Source organism: Gastrolobium bilobum, unplaced genomic scaffold (genome assembly GCF_033153095.1).
Source record: "Gastrolobium bilobum isolate Gb01-03AN ecotype WA unplaced genomic scaffold, APGP_CSIRO_Gbil_v1 utg12463, whole genome shotgun sequence".
Lineage (NCBI taxonomy): Eukaryota > Viridiplantae > Streptophyta > Magnoliopsida > Fabales > Fabaceae > Gastrolobium > Gastrolobium bilobum.
In genome coordinates, this window is record NW_026898920.1 from 313,485 (window position 1) to 327,816 (window position 14,332).

A 14,332-nucleotide genomic window follows, 5' to 3' on the forward strand; every position below is an offset into this window, starting at 1 on the left:
CATTTTCAATCTCCTTTTTTCAAGTTCATCACCCAAAGCAGATATTCCATTTCTTCCATAATCATCATCTAAGAATACAGAAATGACCTTTTTCCATCCATTAAATTCAATTAGTTCAGCCATTGCAGTCATTTCATGTGAGTGACATTGTGTAGTCCGTAAAAAAGAAAGGAAACTGGAGGGAGGACAGGGTTGGATCAGTGGCAGTGAAATAAGAGGAACTTGGACAACATTAGCAATTTGAGAAATTTTATGAACTATGGCAGATGACTGTGGACCAACGTTAACAAAGGAGATTGTATACCAGCTGGCATGAACCAAAGGTTGTTGTTCACGCCTTTCATCGAACATCATGCACACAATATGCAAAAACCCACAGATATTCATATCAATATTGATCTTGGCATTGTTCACAGTCGACACAAGAAAAAATGCACCAATTACTAGTGCTTGTGCATGAGTCTGTGCACCCATGGGAGCAACGTCAAACCCCGGAGGATCATTGTCGAGCCACGGAGGGCCAGTGGGGGGTCAGTGTCAAACCCCACCCAAAAGAGAAAAGCAAATGGAAAATTAACGAATGTGAAGTCACCTGATTTACGTAACGCCATTGTTTCTGGTAGAGGGATAGCTTCTCCGTATGCGGGCTTCTTGATGACATCATCAATGACTAGAGAGGTCAAAGAAGGCAGCGCTGCCGCATAGAGCAGTGAGGCTTCGATATCTGGATCTGCATCAACATCAACACAAGCAACTTGATTCAAAGGAGATGCATTCGCAAAAATTCATGAAACATCTCTCGATTGTTCAGTGATTCATCAATAGGTTGTTCCACCTCTGTCCGAAGCACCTCATTTTGGTCTATCACTTCGGATCGGTGAATAGTTAGCTTCAACGAATACTTGTGAAAAGCCTCATGAATTTTGATAACTGATTTTGCTTCATGCTACTCATGGATCAATTTTCGGAGCAAGCACGAAATGGTCTCGCATGTGGTGTTCATCATTGCAAAACCAAATTTCATCTCCGCAAAAATAGATTGAAGTGATTGCTGGTGAGTGGCATTGATGGAAGGAGTCGTCATGGAGGGTGAGGTCGGCAATGAAAACACCAATTTATAAAAAAGATGTATCTCACTTCGAGGGGAGAATTCCTCCTTAACCAAAATGGTTATACAAAATACTTTGTTAAAATCAAATGCAAATTCCAGTCTTCCTATATAACCATACTAGCACCTCTATAACAGAATTGTGCTCACACAACCATTACACGTAAAACAACACTCACACACATAACAGAATCTAACAACCCACACCTATTAGAAGTGTTCGCGGTTTGGATTGGATCGATTTTGGAAGCAAAAATCATCCGATCCAATCTCTTCGGTTTAATCATGTAATCATCCATTCAGTTTGGATTATTTTTCAAAACCCATCCGATCCAATCCAATTTTTTTCGGTTTGGATTAGATCGGTTTTCGATTTTTTTTAAAATCCTAAAATTTGTTTCATAATTTTTGTGCAAATAACATCTTTTATATATATTGGCTTTGTAAAAAAAAAATGAAATACAAAAGCATGAGTAAACGATAATATACTTTTTTTTTTTGGCAATGAGATATGAAACCCTACACAGATGAAATTTTGTTGATGAGATGTGACTAGATTTTTTCTTAGGTTTAGTTGATGGATTAATGGATCTTGAGTTTAGAAATTTTTGGGCTATGATTGGGAAAAGACCCAAGTAGGTAGAGAAAAATTAATATATTAGATCGCTTTGAATTGGATCGATTTTCACCAACCAATTCGAAAATCGATGCAATCCAATTAAAAATTTTGATTTTTTTTTCAGTTTTCGATTATCGATTTTTTGGTTCGGTCACCGCGATTTGAATCGGTTTGATTGGTTGATGAACACCCCTAACACCTATTACATATCAGGTATAACAACCTTCTTAGTCACACTCCAAGAACCCTATCTGTTACACTTGGAAATCCGTCATCCATTTTGGTTTAACCCTGTTCCTCCTAGACCATCTATTAAGTGGGCTTGGCTGATGGTCTAATAAATTCTAGTCCAGGTCCATATCTCCGTACGCTTGATTTCTTCCTCTTCATTAGTGAGCCCACTCATAACATCTTCACTGCAAACATCTTCCGTTTTTGCTGTTGAATTCACTATGTCTTTAGATGCTTAAAGCCTCCCAAACTCGTCAAAAAGATATCTCAGATCAGACCCTATATGTGAATAGTGACTTTCAGACTCAATGCGGTTGGGAGTGTGCAAAATGGGTTAATGTTGATGAGAGATAAGAGAAAAGTAGTAGAAGAATTGGCTTAAATGTGTTGTGATGATCACTTTACTTCTTTTCACATTATTCATTGGGTCATTAAAAGGTTCCTTCTATGGAGTGTGACCACTTTCCAGTCCACCATTTGAATTTTTGCAAGGAAGATGGAAATTAGGATTTATGTACGTCTCCAACAAGTTTGTTCCTCTAAAAACTTAAGATTAACTCAATTAATATTCCGCAAAATTTTCTTGCAGAAATGGTGGTTAAAACTTAAAACTACTGAAGCTCTTTCACAATCACACGTACGGATAGTATATATCTTTTGAACTTTGGAAGTATCAGAATGATTTGAACTTCAATCCATAAAGCGAGTCTGGTGTTATATCAATTTAACCAGTAGTGTCGAATTCGAGTTCTGAATATATAATTGTGTTAAAAATTTAATAAGTAGCGATCTCGAGATCGAGACCTGGATATGCAGCTTTGTTTCATGGTGGCTAAGTTAACCCGTATTGGTATCACAAGAATAACTCTCTCTTCTAAATTCATTTACCCAATTGAGACTGTATAGTCTTGCTATGCATATAAAAAATAAGGATAGCTTCTCTCTTCACCTCATACACAAACACAAAGAACTTTATATCTGTTGTTGACTATTGCTTTACGGATCAAAATGGTTACATCTCCCTCACCCTATATACGAAATCATAAAACTTAATATCTAAATATTTATTGCGCCTAACATACTTAGGATTAAATCAATTTGGGAGCTATGCATAACATGCTTAATAATAATATCCCATGAACTAGAGTGTATCACTTGCAATTTGCAAATTGCAAAGAATCCAAAACTTCACAACCAGATCACATTCAATTATCATTGATACAAAAAGAAAAAAAAAAATGTACATACTTATAAATAAAGAAATACCTGTATGAGAAAAAGAAGATTGTGAAAAAATAAATCTCAGAATCCTTTTGGTCCATTTTCTTTGGAAACAAGAGGCTTCTGAGACATGTCAAGACAATACTTGGCGATTTCTCTGAACCTGGGCACACTCCTTAGGTCGACCTTGGTGCCATCCTTCAAGGTGATTACAACATCACCCCACTCACCAATGAAGCGTGGAACCACCTGAACGTCCTTTATCACGTTGTACGAGAAGTCGCTTCTGTCCTGACCCGTGAGCCCCGATATCACCGTCACCCTCAGGTTCGTGAACCTGTACCTCAGGTACAACGCCCTCGAAACCGCCGCTAATGTCAGGGGAAGCCACACCAGGGTGAAACCCAGGAGCAGATTCGTCACCAGGTCTCCGTAGTGGGCTCCTCCGTCGAAGAAGATGCTTTCTCCGGCGGGTTTTTGGGCGGTGTTTGGTGGGGTGGGGGTGGTGGACTTGTTGGTGGGAGAGGACACGTGTAGCTTTGTGAGTCGACGGTGGGGATTGGACTTGGTGGGGAAGCAGGGGAAGAGAGAAGTTGATGACGGTTGCAGCGAGTGGTGGCTGACGGCGGCGCGTGTGGCGGTGGTTGGTGGTGAGAGGAGAGGAGTTGAAGCCATGTGTGTTACTAATTAACTATATTATCCGTTTGAAAACGGGAATTTTGGGTGGCAGATGATAAACTCTTCAAAGACACGTTTTTAGTGGGGACCACTTTCGGTGGCCACGATATAGCCACGTGGTTAATGATTAACTATTTATGATTGATGAGAGGCCCAATTCTTTTAATGGGTTAAAATCTCAGAACTCCACACTTCCACAGTGTCAAGCCCAACATTCCAACACATTACATACTTAACTCTTAGGGGGCATTTGATTAGAAGAAATTTTTTGAATATTAGAGAAATGTAATTAATGGAAAAATAGTTGGAAAGTGAGTTTGGTAGGAAAATCAAAAAAATATTGTTTGGTTGGCCAAAATTTTACCGAAAAAATTGGATAAAATTTTGTAAGTCTTATGTTTAGTTGAAGGTTAAATATTGATGGAAAAATAAGTTGCAATTACCAAAACAACCCTTTTAATAGTTGCAGCTTGAAATCATTGTAAACCTTGACAAAACAGTAAAAAAAGTAAACCAACTAAAATGGATTCAATGCATCACATATGTTCTCAATCACAGTATATGGACAATGTACCCAACAACACGAAGCACATGGATTATTACGGGTCTTTTTTCTGGGCTGTTATTGACACAATCCATGGCAACCTTGACCACCGCAATTGCTATAAAATTGTGTTCTTTATCTGCACAATCAGTGAATGAAAACACATAACGAAAAATAAACCCAAAAATAATATGATGAGCAGAATAGAACAAAATTAACCTCACAGACATTAGTTGAAACCAAAAATTCTGAAGGACAAATATGAATTTCAAGTCTAAAGAACCTTTTTTCACCTACATCCATTATGTTAAATTCCATCATAACACCATGGATAAGGTAAAAACACATCTTTGTGGAGAAAAAAAAGAAAACAGATGAAAATCAAAATCCTGTGTTCCCTTTATCTCACCTCCCACGTACGCAACCTTCATGCTCAGTGATGATTTGGTTTGGGTTTCAAACCAGAGAGAGGAAGATTATGTTATTTGGCAGGGATATTGAAGATGAGCTATAAATCTGCAAGTAGATTTGGTAGGAGTTTATGAGGGTATGTTTGTCAACATATTTGTTGCTTTTTGTTCCACTTAGCCGGACAACACACAATACCACATGTCAAGTGGTATTGTGTGGCTGTGTATTTTGTTCTATTTAACAGGCGAATATCGATTGCTGGGCAAGTACGTTGGGTGGGAAAATATTGCAATCTCTTCTACCAAACATGGTAAAACTAGATACCCAATCTCAAATGTCTATCTATCTCCTAAGATACCTCCAACCAAACACTGCCTTAGGGGGTTTGGTAGAAGAAAAAAAAAATTTATCAGGGAAATACAATTACTAGAGAAATAGTTAGAATGTGAGTTTTTTAGGGGAAAAAAATTGTATAATAGGTCGAAATATTACCGAGAAAATTAAAAAAATGGAATTAAATTACAAATATAACTCCATCTTTAGTAAGAGTTTAATATTGGTGGAAAAATGGAGTTAAAAGAAAGGTTATTATATTTTAAGGTTATGATATGCCACACATTTTAGTGAAACTTATAATAATACTTATAGATAACTTGCAAAAAAATTGGGCGTAAGAACAGAACCTTAGTGGCTGAGCCTCACAAACTGAACCGATTCCCATTGGCTGAGACTAGCTTCATTGTGTAAGTATCAATCAATTTTGGTAACATCTAAATAAGTCTGGTTCCAGCTTACAAACTGAACTAATGATAGTCGGTAATTATGTTGTTTTCGCAGAATTTGGATATAGGTTGGTAAAATTAACATATAAATTGAACTGGACCATACTTTAAGAACAGAACATGGCTGGAGTACTTAATAGAGATTTTGATTTTGAACAACACTAGGGGCCGTTTGGATGAACTTTTGAAAAAAAAAAGATTTTTTATAAATTATTTTTTTCAAAAGAACTTTATTTAAAAGTTAAAATTATTTTGTGTTTGGATGCAATATTTAAAAAGTGCTTTTGAGTAAAAATATTATTTGGATGTTAAAATAAAAAGCAACTTTTAAATGTAAATGACTGTTATGCTCTTTTCTTTTCTTTTTTTCGCTTCAGCTGCCATTTCCATAGTCTCCTTCATTTTCTATCTTGCCATGAACTTCACACTTTGCTGCAAATTATCAAATTCAACCTTCTTCAAAGCTACAATCTTTCCAGTAAGAAGGTCTCCAGCCTTATACACGTTGATATACGTCCCTTGCCCAATCTCAACAACAACAACAACACAAAACAACACTGATTCATGTACCCAAAAAATATAACAACTCTTATTCATAAAGATTCAATTTTTATTTTTAAAATTTTAATAAAACAAAATAATAAATAAAAGAAGAGAATGATGCATCAATCAATTCCCTCAACCCCAAATTTCTAATTTCTCCTCCACAGGAGCATCATCAACACCACCACCTGATAATCCGAACCCTCTTCCACTTGAAACCCGACGCAGATGTGGTTGCAGCTGGAGGGACTAAGAGACCAAAGCGTCGGTCGTCGTTGAGCTCATGTATGTTTCATGGCGGAAGTTGTGGTTGTCGCTGGAGTTTATGATCCTTGGTTGTCGTTGGTGGCGTTGTTCAATCTCTTTTGGCTTCTAAGTAGTTTGTGTTGGGTTTGCTCTTTTACTAAAGCCCAAATGGGTTATTAGTATGAGAAGAGTCCAAGGAACCTAGAGCCCAATGAGCTAGCGTTTCTTGGAACCCATATAAATAGTACCTCTTAAGTCATCAGCCAATGAGGTCTTTTTTGTGAGAAAGAGGCAAGCTCAGAATCTAATCAGTGCCCACACACTTCCCCTTCCTCCTCGAGAGATAGTTTGGAAGATCTGCCACAGTCCAGCTTCAAGGAGGTTGTTCGTGTTGCGGCGCTGAGGTGAGCTGTTCGTGAAGAGGAATCCTACAAGGGAAGATTCTACACGAGACCTGCGCACCGAGAGGTAATTGTGAAACAAGGATGATTCGGTAAGCATACCAATGTACTAGGTCCTAAACCGCTTCCGCATAAATCTAAGATTTCCTACAATTGGTATCAGAGCCTTGGCTGTACATTGGTATGTGAATCTAGTTTCACTATTCATGTAATTAGTTTTGCTTCTTGAAATGTGGCACCTAGGGTTCTATGATTATGGTATGAATCTAGCATGTGTATTTTATAATTCATTTTCATAAAAGTTTAAATTTTAATCGGTAAAAATGCTTTAATCCATGGTTAGGGTCTCTCGTGTATTTCTCGATTTGTAACAAGGAGGCTAATCTCATATGATTAGGTTTCCTCCTTGCTGTTTTTGTTTATTTTTGGAATTTCTGTGTATTTTTTCAATATTTTGTAAAAGTTCAAGATCGAGAAATCGCGAGGAAGATGCACAGTCAGCACTGTCAGAGACTTTTCGAGGACTTCCCGATCTCAGAACGGGGCGATATATATATGGTTGGAAAGAGGACGGAAAGACGAACGCAACGATGGGTGGATCTCTGGCATCGGAGACTTCACGCTCTTGAACGCGCCTCCGCAAGCGTATGAGAGTGGCCGCCACTCTCTGGCAAAGAATGGGAGAGTGAGGGAGCATCCGGCCACCTTTTTGGGTGGTTCCGGCGGCGGTGCACTCGTCTCTATGTGGCAGTCCTTCCCCTGGAGTTTCGGCCTGATTTGACTTCGGGTGACGGCGCGGCAGACCTGACGGCTAGGGCTCCTCTTTCGCGTCCTAAGGTTTCTCGCCAAAGGATTGGGTCTTTGGGCTTTGGGCCCATGGAAACCCTAAAGGGGCTTGAGACAGATACTATGGGCTAGGCGGAAGTTGAATTCCAAAGTTGTAACATTTTTTTTTTATTTTCTTTAAAATAGGAATGTCATGGATTAAAGTAATTAGATTTTATTATTTAATGCTTTTATTGATTGGTATAAATTATATGATTGATAACATGCTTTATTGCGATAACATGCCATATAGAATAGATGGTGCCATATTGTTGCATAACTTGTATGATTGCATGAGCATAATAGCTATTATGTCTTCAACGACTAGTATGATAGTTATTATGAGATTATTTTGATTTTAAATCATCCTAAGAAATTAATTAATAATTATTATGATTTTTATTAAAAATCTAGATTAATAATGCAATTAATTAATTTTGGATAATTAACATCAAGACAAATAATCGTTATGGAAATTATTTTGATTTCAAATTATCCTCATAAATGATAATTATTATGATTGTTGCAATCTAGATTAATAATTAAGTCAGCTATTTGGATGATTTAAATCTAGAAAAATAATTAGAGAAAATTTCCTAAGAGAATTCTTTATTTTGCGAGTAATTTGTGGGTTTTCTGAAATGGTCATGGAATAACACACGCTGCATACAACATTCATGTATCATGATTGTTTAGCACACGCTGACGTAAAGTGACCGGATTTCAAGACCTTAATGCTTTCAAAATTATGTTAAGCTTAGTGCACGTTTATCGGCGCTCTTACTTATATAGTTTTTGAAATCAAACAAAGGATACTCTCAATTAAATAATTCTTGGAAATTAGAAAATGTTGCTTATGTTGAATGGAAGGAGATTTAAATTAAGAGATTAATTTAACCTTCAAGCGCATTATAGGACCATTAATAAAATAATCATGTGAAGTCACATCGAATAAGCATGATTGGATTTTATTAGATTGGACTTAAATATCTATGGGAAGAGATTTAAATTAAGAAATTAATTTAATCTCCAAGCGCATTGTGGGCCTATCAATAAAATAATCATGTGAGGCCCCAACAGATAAGCATGATTGGATTTTATTGGGCCTTAATAATTTCAAAAATTTTAATAAAGTATTGTACGGCCCATCGTCGATAATACTAAGTTATTAAAGATAATTTTGAAATTAAACAATTAATTCGACTGGGCTTATGAAAATTCTCAAACAAAAATGTTGAATGGGTGAAGGTTTTAAAAATTAATTAATTTTAAAACCTGCGGGCTCCATTTGTGGGTTTATTAGTGAAATGGTTATCGCTGAAGCCCCATCGGATAAGGATAATCAGATTTCACTAGATTAAATCTTAATAATTTCAAAATTTTAGTAAAGTATTGTACGGCCCATCGTCGGCAATGCTTAGACACTAAGGATAATTTTGAAATTAAACAATGGTTAATTACATTCAACTTTGGTAAAATTGTTAACTCTCCCATCGAGGCTCTGGCAATGGCACTGAAGGCCCAAATAACAATTTTGGTTTTTACAAGTGACTTGCCCATCGTAAGCCTTGTAAAGATAAACTGAAGGATTGTTAACAATAAACAAGAGTAGTCATGAGAATCTACTCGCACTTCGTTTGTTTATTGCATTATTTGTTTGTAATTGTGTGCTTTATATGTTTTTCAGAAAATATCTTAGAAATGATTTTGAGTCGAAAACCTCTAGATGGTACCAACTATGAATAAATGAAAAGCAAATCTTTGATATTGTTCTAAAACATGGAAGCTAAAATTTGTCCTAACAATGCGAGGGCCATAGCAACCTGCAGAGAATGCGTCTAAGGAAACTAAGATGCATTTCTCAGATTGGGAAAGGGCAGATATGGTAGTTCGCTGCTATATTATTGTCAGTCTTTCCAAATACTTGCAAAAGCAAGTGTACATGATTAAGAGTGGAGTAAAAATGCTTCAGACTCTTAATGACATGTTTGCTGCGTCTAGCAGCTCTGCTAGAAAGAATGCAGTCGGTGCAAGTTTTTGCTAAGAGTCTTGTTAAATCCAAAGGAAAACCCAAGGGTGGTAACAAAATGACTTGGTTATCAGTTGTCAAACCAGTTGCTATGAAGAAGCCGCAAGGAAAGTTCTTCAAGTGCAGACTGAAGGGATACTGAAAGAAAAATTGCCCAGAGGTGATGAAAAGAACCTGACATGGGAATATCAAAGCCTGATCAGTGAATGAATTATTGATTCAGGAATCACTGATTATGTTTGTTACTCTTAGCAGTAGTTCAAACATGGTATGCCTGTCAGTAGTAGACAAAGATATTTTAAGCTTCAAAATGGGAACTTGTGTCTGCATTTGCAGTAGGACAAGTTATTTATAAGACTATGGTTTTGGGTGACTGTTTATTTGTTCCCGATTTCAAGAGGAATTCAATTATTGTTAGTTGTTTTGATTAAAACATGGGTTGACAATGCAATTGATTCCTCAGTTACATTTCGAAGTTCATCTTCGCCTTGTTTGTTCTGGTACATTGTTTAAATAGTCTTTATTACCTTTGTCCTATACCCCCCTAAATTTTTTGTGTTGAATGGAAATGATGATGAACAAGGATTTTCACCAAAGAAATAAAAGTTTCAAATGAAACATAACTTTGGCCTTTATGATTGAGTCACATTATCTCTAGTAGGAAACATGTTTTAGTTAAAAGAGGGACTGAAAGTTCAAGAATCTTTTAACTAACAGCTACATGTTAGTCATATTTGGAAGGTAAAGTGGCCAAGCAATCCTACAAGGGCCAAAAAGGTTTGCACAACTATTCAACTGGAACTGGTACATACTAAAGTATGTGGACCACTTAGCGTTCAGACCAGAAGAGGTGATGAGTACTTCATTATATGAATATTTACTTTGGATTTGGACAGATGAACCAAGTGCGCCATAAGTCTAAAGCTTTTGGAAATTTCCAAGAGGTTTAGTCTGAGGCAGAAAAGCATGTAGGTGTTCAAATCAAAACACTATGGTCTACTAAAGTGTTTGGCTACCTGTCTGGTAATTTCAGGTCTTACCTGATTTAAGAGGGGATAGTTTTCGTAACTGTCAAATCTAAGAACGCGTTAGTTGAATGAAGTTGCAGTATGCAAAAATCAAACATTTCTAGACTTGGTGAAGATCATGTTCAGTTATTCATCTTTGCCAATGTTGTTCAAGGGATATGCCTAAGAGAAGGAAATCTACCTTCTTAACTTGGTTCCGTCAAAGTTTGTTGTAAAGACACCTAAAGAATTATGGAAGGGGTGCAAGCCCAGATCAAACCATATTCGGATTTAGGGTGCTACGGCACACGTCCTACAACAACAGTCAAATGAGATGGAATCATGTATGGAAGAGTGCATATCTTTTGGCTACCCTAAGAGAACTAGGGATGATTTCTTATTTAGTCTTAAGGACAAGATAATCTAAGTGAGCACTCACATGATTTTCTTAAAGGAGGACTAGATAAGAAATTATAAGCTCTTAAGTTAGGTTACTCTTGATGAGATTTATCTCAGATCAAGAGTTTCCAGAATTTCTAGAAGCTTCATCCACTGTTCCCTTAATTGTTCAAGAGGGGATAGATATATCTCTAAGTGAACAAACAAGAGAACCATGATTGGAAATTCAACATGATAATATATAAGTGAAACTAGTAGAAATATTAGTATCACATGGAAAGGAACAATATCAAGGATAAGCGGATCCTCAAGAAATTGAAGATCCATCATTTGACCCACTCTTTGTTTTACCTATAAATACACAAGGTCTAGTGCAGTACATTCGTAGTGGGAGAGAACCTTGTTAACTCTCAAGTTGTTTCTTGTTGAGTGACATTGATCCTACTAGTTACGATAATGCACTAGAAGATGTTGTTGATCAAGTGTTGCTCAGGCTATAAACAATGAGATGAAATACTTGTATTTCAACTCCGTTCGGTCCTAGTAAAGACACTATGAGGGGTAAAACCCACAAGGTGCATGTGGACATAAAAGGCAAAGAGTGGATGGACAGGAAGGTGAAAACCTTCAAAGCTAGCTTGGAGGCAATTTTTTCCAGACGCCACGCTTGAGTCTATCCAGATTCTCTTAGTTGCTATAAGTCTCAATTATGAGATTTCATTTTGGGAGTTGGATGTCAGGATATCTACATACAACAACCAAAAGGGTTTATAGCAAATGGGTAGGAACACACGGTATGCAAGTTGTGAAAGTCTATTTCATAGACTTAAGCAAGCATCCAGGTCTTGAAACATCAGTTTTGATCAGGTTATCAAAATTTTGATTTTGAGAGAACCTTGATGAATGATGTGTATTTGTATGTAAAGGATCCAACGGAAGAAAGTAGTTTTTCTGGTACTTTATGTAGATGATATGCTCCTTATTAGAAACAATGTGGAGGTAATATCAAGCATAAAGAGTTGGCTAAGTTAGTGTTTTGGTATGGAAGTACTGGGGAAGCCAATTATATTCTTGGTATAAAACTCTTATGAGGCCGGAAGAATAAGTTGTTGACATCACCTCAGGCTACTTACATTGACAAAACTCTTGCCAAAATTCAACATGAGAATTCTAAGAGAAGAATTATAATTCTCAGATGTGGAATTCATCTTCCTAAGGAGTGACCAAAGACTTCTAAGAAGGAAGAATGCATGAGCAAGATATCTTATGCTTTGGCAAAGGTAAACTCACGCATATCATGTTGGGCGTTAAACCAGACATCTGTCACGCAGTGGGAGTAGTGAGATAGTACCATTTTGAACCTAGAGGAATACTAGATTATTGTTAAGCATGTACTCAAGTATCTTTGGAGAACGAGAGATTATATGCTGGTATATTCTAGTGGGAGTCTTGAAAAGCTGAGTTTTCAAAAATTCAGTTATTTCAAGTGGATATTGACTCAAGAAAATCAACCTCGAGCTATGAGTTTTTCACTAAACTCAGATAGCATTAGAGGTGGATCTTGCAGACCCAGTTACTAAGAGTTTGCCTGAACTTGTGTTTGAGAGGCATGTTACTTCTTTGGGTCTTAGGAGGATCCCAGACTTGCATTAAACAAGTGGGAGTTATTGGTTTCATTGTGCTCTTGGAGTAAGACGATGAAACAATAAAATAATTTTCTGAATTTCATAAATAAGGTTTTATTTATTTATTTTGCGCACTATTTACAAACATAAAGGTCCGGATCAAATTGTGGAGTATATGATCATATGGATACGTTCATGGAGGACATGATCATAGGTTCTCACAATTGATGAATGGAGTCACAGCCGTTAAATAAAGTTGGGCACTTTATTCAGGCTGCAATATTTTATGAAATGATTTTGTCCGAATCATTATAAAATATTGGTGTGAATTAACATTCACATTGAAAGGATCAAGGAGAGATTTGATTAAGGTTGTTTTTCTGTCATAAGGTATCAAATCTCCAGTTAACTATAGTTATGTGATTGCTCTTAATCCTGAATTTATTATAAATAGGTAATCAAATAGTTTTTATTCTTTGATTTACCAACGGGTGAGGTTCGATCTATTGACGACCAATAACTCGGTATTTTGGGAGTGAGATTATTTGATTATCTGTATTTATGAGATAAACAACATGGAATTTGTAGGATATGTCCCCTTGATATGTTTCGGTACTTGGATATTAAAGACATTGGCCAGTGCATGTAATCCATTAGAGAAACTATCATAGTCAATGGAATAAATAATTGATTGAGTTACAGAAAACTTGTCAATCAATTATAGACATTCTACAAAGGGGCGATGCATATTCATGTTATAAGTGTTGTTAATCTTGGAGTTCAAGTTCGGGCTTTTAGTGGAGTAGCACCGAATTAGATAATCATTCGTTGATTATCAGGAGCCTTGATTAATAACAGATGGTAGATCCCCAAGCTAGCTTGAGACAAGGGATGGGGTATTTTTTGGATAGATGATGACTTATGGGTTACATGATCTTGGGTTTTACGACTCAAGTTTGTATCCAAAAGAGCAAGTGGGAGATTGTTGGGTTTGCTCTTTTACTAAAGCCCAAATGGGTTATTAGTATGAGAAGAGTCCAAGGAACCTAGAGCCCAATGAGCTAGGGTTTCTTGGAACCCATATAAATAGTACCTCTTAAGTCATCAGCCAAGGAGGTCTTTTTTGTGAGAAAGAGGCAAGCTCAGAATCTAATCAGTGCCCACACACTTCCTCTTCCTCCTCGAGAGATAGTTTGGAAGATCTGCCACAGTCCAGCTTCAAGGAGGTTGTTCGTGTTGCGGCGCTGAGGCGAGCTGTTCGTGAAGAGGAATCCTACAAGGGAAGATTCTACACGAGACCTGCGCACCGAGAGGTAATTGTGAAACAAGGATGATTCGGTAAGCATACCAATGTACTAGGTCCTAAACCGCTTCCGCATAAATCTAAGATTTCCTACAGTTTGTTCTTGAGAGAGTGGGGATAAAATGAGTCCAGCAATTTTGTCGATGGGTTTTGGCTTCTGCTTTTCCAAGAAGTCACATTTTTTAGCTTTTTGAAAAAATAGGATTTTAGCTTCTTTTTTTTACTTTTGCTTTTTTTGAAGCCACCATCCAAATATCACAAAAAGGGAAAAGTTCACTAATGCCCCTGTGGTTTGCTTCAGAATCACATATGCCCCTGTGGTTTTTTTTAATCACATATGCACATGTGCTTTGTAAAAAA

At 36.9% G+C, this 14,332-nt stretch overlaps 1 protein-coding gene across 1 annotated transcript; it reads right to left on the reverse strand.

Moving 5' to 3' along the window:
- Positions 1-601: 601 nt before the first annotated feature.
- On the reverse strand, positions 602-3,894 carry LOC133285552 (uncharacterized). Its single transcript, XM_061482800.1, has 2 exons — positions 3,225-3,894; positions 602-730 (listed from the first exon to the last, which is right to left on the reverse strand). The coding sequence occupies exon 1, from the start codon at positions 3,852-3,854 to the stop codon at positions 3,261-3,263; it is 594 nt and encodes a 197-aa protein (XP_061338784.1). The 5' UTR covers positions 3,855-3,894; the 3' UTR covers positions 602-730; positions 3,225-3,260.
- Positions 3,895-14,332: the final 10,438 nt, after the last annotated feature.